At 46.9% G+C, this 6885-nt stretch overlaps 1 protein-coding gene across 1 annotated transcript; it reads left to right on the plus strand.

The window, feature by feature from the left end:
• Window positions 1-2261: 2261 nt before the first annotated feature.
• LOC119331179 lies at window positions 2262-6568 on the plus strand. The gene is made up of 4 exons (XM_037604356.1): window positions 2262-2354; window positions 2463-3019; window positions 4767-5107; window positions 5207-6568. Exons 1-4 carry the CDS (start codon window positions 2300-2302, stop codon window positions 6429-6431), a joined length of 2178 nt encoding a protein of 725 aa, XP_037460253.1. The 5' UTR covers window positions 2262-2299; the 3' UTR covers window positions 6432-6568.
• Window positions 6569-6885: the final 317 nt, after the last annotated feature.

Here is a 6885-nt window from a genome sequence, read left to right on the forward strand (position 1 = left end):
AAAAATACCAATGACCAACAATTATGCCACATCAGCTTTTGCAGGACCCACATGTCATAATCATGGTTAAAATGTCAAAGAGACCTATCAGTGTTTTCTGCAAAATATTAGGCCAAGAATCAGTGGTTTTCAGCCCAAATTCGTAGAAGTGTCTTTTCTGCAACCCTACATTGTAGTGTGGTGGTTTTTTGCAATTCACTCGTAAAATAATAATCTAAACGCTTTTATATTTTTTTATGAAGGAACTACAAATCTGTGTCAAATACCAGATTTTTACACTTGACAAAAGGCTTGCGGGGTGCACCACAGAAAGGATTGCCGTTCATGGATAGTCGCTGCTATCCCATGACCGGTGGGGCTGGCCGAGTATTTCAAGTTCTAGATTTGTCTTAAGTCAATCAAAGTAAAGTTTGACTAATTTTATAACAAAATTGTTAATATCTTCAGCATCAAATATATAGTATGAACATATCTATTATAATGGATGTAATGAAGCCAATTTGGTCGTGTAGATGTTTATATATTTTTCTACAAACTTGTCTGACTTAGGATAAACCTAAAAACTGCAAATAAATTGAAACGGAGGGAGTACTCATATCCTCTAGTTTTGCATGGAGTAGACGATGACTAGATATGAATAGATTTTTTTTTTTTTTGAGGTGACTAGATATGAATAGATGACAATGAGGCGAACGTACGACTGTACTCTAGAAGTAAACCTGGGTGTCCTTCGGGCCGGGCTTTGCAAAGCCCCAGCTCAAAATCTCAAGCCTGAGCCCGAGCTCAGTTCGGACCAGCCCGAAACCCATGAACGTTGCTCTTTTTATAAAAATAATCATTTTCGGGGTATTTAACTGAAATATTATACCTATATTTGTAATAAAATAATGATTTATGCTTTGTTTGGGCTTTTCTTCAGGCTTTCCTGAGCCCAGCCTGGCCTGAATGCCGGGCTTTCGGGTCAGGCTGTCCATGCCCAGGTCGACCTACAAGCACCATCATGCAGCTGGTGAGTATGATTTGATTATATTAGAAAGGCAAAAGTTTTACCTTTTTATTGTTTTCCTTTGTTTTCCTAATTTGACTTGTAATTAACAACTAATCCCTATTCTATAGTTCGCCCCTTCCAAAATATTTGAAGATCACTATTAGTCATATGTCAAACTAACCATGTTTATAGAATATCAATATCCACAACATCAAACATATATTATGAAAAATATAAAAAAACAAGATGAACATGGTTCGACACGCACCCATGTGAATAGTAAATTAAAAAAATGCTAGGAAATTTTGAAAAATTCTAAAATTTTGGGTATCAAACTTGGCCGACCATTCCAGTCACGTGTGAAGTTTCGTGAATTATTGACATCTGTGGTATTCTTAGTGAAGAAAATAGAATTGGGACCTTACTATTCATCAAACAATGTTTTTTTTAATATAGCTTCCATTTTGTCATTTTTGCCCAAATACCAAGGATGCCATTTCTTCATGAAACTTCGTACGCGAGTGTAGCGGTTGATTATGCATATCACAAGAAATATTCAGATTTTTTAATTTTTAGTATTTTTTAATTTACTATTCATAAGGGGTGCGCGTGAAACCATGTTCGCCAAATCTGTGTCCATAAAAGTATACTTTATATAAATCTAATAAAACTAATTTGATATTGTAGATGTTGGTATATTTTTCTATAGATTTGGTCAAACCTACAAAAATTTGACTTAATTAGGACAAACCTATAACATCAAATATTTTAGAACGGAGGGAGTTAAACTTTTAAGAACTTAATACATAGAAATAGAATATAGTTGTAGAATGAGTGTGTTGGGGAAGCAGAAATGACCCATACCTCTTGTGCCATGACCCATGAGTTTAGAGTCAGAAATACGTAAAACAAAAGGCACACACGAGGTGCCTTTGGTATTGTGCTCAATTCGCGTTGTGTCGTGACCTACTTCATGTGGATAATTAATCCTTGGACGAAATAAAAAACAAGCGCCACTATGGGCACTGAATGAATCCGATGAGACTTCTTCGACACAACCAGCATATGATACCTAAAACTCCAAAATGAAAGCTGCGGCAGAGAGAAAAGAAGATACCAAAACCTCTGCCGAAACCTAGATACTCCTGCCACTCCATTCATTTCCTTGATGCCACTCCATCGTCTCCTATAACGGTCGGATATGTACATGGGCATCTCATTAAATTACCCTGTACGCAAGTGACCGCGCCGCCATTGTTTGGATAGGTAGATTGTGAGTAGAGAGCAGAGCAGTCCATCCGCTCGCTCGCAATGTCGTCCGATTTCGACGAAGAAGACCAGAACGTCCCTTATGCACATCCACCAGGTGGTTCCGTAATTTTATTTCATTCATTAATCAAAGCATCATTGCATCTCATTCATTCATAAATCATACTCTATTGATCACTGAACAAAATGATGAATGGTGATGCAGGCCCGCCTCTGCTGGACAGAGCGGACATCGTGCGGCTCAGGTGGCACGCCAGCGACCGGGCGCCGCTGCACGACAACCGGCAGCAGGTGCTGCTGGAGGTCCACGACGCGTCCGCCGCCGCCGCCGGCGACCGCCTCGGGCTGGACCTCGTGGCCGTCCTGGACGTCAGCAAGAGCATGAGGAAGAAGGACCGGCTGGGCAAGATGAAGACCGCCATGCACTTCGTCATCAACAAGCTCGGGCCCAAGGACCGCCTCTCCATTGTCAAGTTCTCCGAGGAGGCTGAGAGGCTGTGCTCGCTCCTCTCCGTCACCCCCGCTAACAAGCCACACCTCATGAACATCGTCGACAGCCTGCAAGTCATCGACCCCACCAACATAAGAGACGGCCTCGAGACCGCCCTCGGCGTCCTCGCCCGCCGACGCATCACGGGCGGCCGCGTCGCCAGCATCTTTCTCTTGTCCGACGGGGACGAGAACATAGGGCATGCGACCAACGTTGATGTCAGTGATGTGCCGGTCTACACGTTTGGTTTTGGTACTGACTTCGATCCCAAGGTACATGCTGAATTGTTCTCAGAAATGTTTTTCCATCATATCGTTTCCTTTTTTTCCGCCTGGGTAAAGAATTTATCATTCCTTGTGTTGAAAATTCATCCTATGAATCTTTACTCATACCCACGAATGACAAAACATTATGACACACTTTACAAAAATTCGACGAAACTAGGTAACGGTGCATGCTAGTCACGAAGAAAATGTTATGACATGCTCCGAAATAAGAAGAAAAAAACTCAAGAAAACATCATGTTATACACTGAAAACCCTCCATAAAAGTAGTAGAAATCATGGCACATAACTCTATGGTGGCAAAAGATGGTGGATCCTACTCCATGCGCCCATACTTACATAGGGTACTCGTGTTTCATTAGTCCCTTGATCGGGTACCCGAAGCTCGCTTTGTGGAAGCACTAATTTTTCTTGATTAAACTTTGACAATCATGATACTATATTAATTATATGTTATATAAATTAAATTTGTTTTTTGAATATCAGTACAGACACAAGCGTTCATATACACGTGCATACACTTACCCCTATGAACGCGCACACACACACACTACTCCTATGAGCACCTCCGAAAGACCGAGCCGGCATATCATCTTGAAACTTATGAAGTCACCGTAGGCACCTCGTCGCCGACGAGAACGTCTCCTCCCACGTGATGTGCATCGCCGATAATCCTGAAATAAATTCAGTAATAAATGCGAGCAGCAGGATTTGAACCCTGGTGGGCAGGGGATACCACAATCCCTTTAACCATCCAGCCACATGTTGGTTCGCACAAATTTAATTTGTTAGAATGTACACTAAAATGATATTATATTTGTGACAAATAGCTTAAGGTTTGTTGGTCAAAATGATGATTAAAGTTATATCACAAAATCCGCATGCACATGTAAATAGACACTCTGGGGTACCTCAACGTACCTGTAAATGTTTGAACCACGCGGTCCGAACACTTTTTGTTATCCAACGCAGTATTGGCATGTCTGATTTTCCGCAAACTGGAAGCAAACTTGGAGAAACTTTGCGGCAGTTCGAACACTATGTTGTAGTGTCCTTACAGCCCATATGCTTTGTCCTTTAGGTCCGCCGGACGCACCTCTATTATTCGGATTTGATGTGTATTTAGGAGACACAATTGGATGATCAGCTTCCATATCGTGTCCGTGAACGTGTCTAGGCGCAGTTCGCAAATAGACAGTGTTTCCGTTTTAAGGGATAGTGTTGGAGATGCCCTAACGCGCATGGTACAAAATAACTACATCTACTGCTGGAGTTGAAAAAAAAATACATACATCTGCAATTGTCCCACATAACCTTCCCGCACTTGATCGACTCACCTGACCTCAGACTGGTAGAACTTTGCAAACTTCCTATTGTACACATTCTTTACTTTCTTTTTGCATAGGTGGCAAATTGTCATAGTTTCCAATCGAAACTTTACATGTACATACTCAATCCACAACCGATGTTTGTTCAAAACCTTGATAAAAAGATAAGGTGCATCCTGATTTTTTACATGCATGCATGCATACTACTCCTTCTGTTCCTAAATACGTATAAGTCTTTTTAGAGATTACATACGAAGTAAAATGAGTGAATCTGTATACCAGACTATGTCTATATACATCCGTATGTAGTTCATATTGGAATTTTTAGAAAGACCTATATTTAGGAACGGAGAGATAGTAGTATTTTGATAATTAAGTATTCACTGTGCATATATTTCTGAACGAAGGTGCTGGACGAGATTGCAAGGCGGAGCAAAGGAGGAACATTCAACTTCGTAGATGACGGGGAGAACATGACCGAGCCCTTCTCGCAGATCCTGGGTGGCCTCCTCAGCATCGTTGTCCAGGACCTCAAGCTCATCGTGTCCCCACAGCCAGGCGACTCCATACTAGAGGACGTGGACTGCCGTCTCTACCAGCAAACACGGGACGACAACTCCGGCGCGGTAATCGTCCATTTCGGCGATCTCTTCGCCGGAGAAATACGCAGGGTTATCGCCCACATCCGCCTCCCTGCCGTCGGCCAGAAGAAGAACGCCACTGCCATCGTCGCCCAGTGCTCCTATAGGTACATAGTACATGTGTGTGTGTGTGTCTATATATATATATATATTCCCAATGTACGTCCATACATCTCCATTATTAACTAAGATTTGCACACGTGCAGTGTTCGGGGACAACCTTTCTACTCCCGTAGACTGCCGGTCCCTATGCGCCGCACCCCAACCGGATCGGCTGACCCGAGCCGCACGATGCCGGGGGGCCTGAGGACCGAGCGGGCCCGCCGGCAGCACGTAACCTTCCTAGACGAGGTGCGTACGATGGCGGACGGCGGTGACCTCCACGGCGCCCAAGGGAAGCTGGTGGAGGCCAGGAACGATATTGCACATGAGCAGTCCAACCCCATGATCGACTTCCTCAGGGCCACGCTGGACAAGCTCATGGCGCTCATCACGTCGCCGGGTCAACACGCCGGCTTCCGCGCCTACCTGCGGTCGCTCAGGACGTCGCATGACCGCGAGCGCGTGGCGGCCACGGGCGACGTCAAGGGCGTCAGGCTCTTCGAGACGCGGCACACGAGTGCTTTCCGGGGGCAGGCCAAGCGGTTTGAGAAGCAGGCCACCATGGGGCAGCGGCCGCCGGCCCACCACGGCTCCAACTTCAACGAGGAGGACGACACGAATAGACTCAGACAAAGAGAAGAGGGCCGCACGCGCATGGAGAGGCCGGTTGCGGTGGAGGCGAGGAACAATAGGCCCTGGAAGACCTGGTGGGGGGACGACGACAAGCGGCACAGGAGCTCCGCCAGGTCCACGTCCGCGTGCGCGTGGGTGCTGTGCATCCTGTGCGTGCTGCTCGTCATCGGCGCCATCGTCCTCGGCGTCCTGCTGTTCGCCGTCTACAACCACAAGATGCCGTACCTGGCGGTCGCCGACGCGCAGCTGGGGGCGCTCCAGTACGCGGGCCAGGACGGCACCGTCCAGAACCTTCAGCTCTCCATCGCCTTCCTGGCCATCAACAAGGACTCCAGGGCGGACGCCTCTTTCTCCCGCGTCAACCTCGCCCTCAAGCTCCAAGGAGTCGACATGCTTCTCTTCCGTGCGCCGCCGTTCGTGGTGCCACCGGATAGCTCCATGCCGCTGCAGTACAACGACGTGGTGTCCACGGGGCGCAGGCTGGACAAGGCTGGGATGCGCTCCATGGACAAGTCGCTCAACGCCGGCGTCGTGCCGTTCGACCTCCACGGCAAGGTGCGCACGCGCGGGAACACGGGCATCTTCCAGAACACCCAGTTCTGGACGCGCTTCTCGTGCCGTCTACGCTTCTTCTTCCCCGGTAACGGCACCGTCATCCCCGCAGACCGCCGCAGTTGCCGCTCCAGGTGGCCGTAGCGGTTAGATTCTCCAACGCTTCCGCTTTTAAATGAAGCAAAAACACACATGTATGTGTATACCCCACCTGCAAGAGCCAACTCTGTTAACCTAGCACGTGTAAAATACGTTCATAAATTATTAGTAACATTTTATCGCGGAGACCGCCCTCCGCATCGAGGGAGCCAACCCTAACACCGCTACCCTCCTCCTCCCCCTTTCCTCGCCTTTGCTGCCGCCCGAGGTGCCCTTCGGCTCGCGTGTGCAACACTGATGAAGGTGGTGATGCCGATTCGGTGGCTTCGTGCCTCGCAAGTCTGCCATCGTTCCTTCGATGAAGCTCCTTCTCCGCCTCGATCTGCCACCGCCGTCATCAGACCGTTGCTCTTGTTCCTTTTTTTAAATGTAACACCTTGCATTTCATAAATCATCGTGGACCAGCCAAATCGGCGATCACCGCATCGAATACAACTCT

Source organism: Triticum dicoccoides, chromosome 7A, assembly GCF_002162155.2.
Source record: "Triticum dicoccoides isolate Atlit2015 ecotype Zavitan chromosome 7A, WEW_v2.0, whole genome shotgun sequence".
NCBI classification, from domain to species: Eukaryota; Viridiplantae; Streptophyta; class Magnoliopsida; order Poales; family Poaceae; genus Triticum; species Triticum dicoccoides.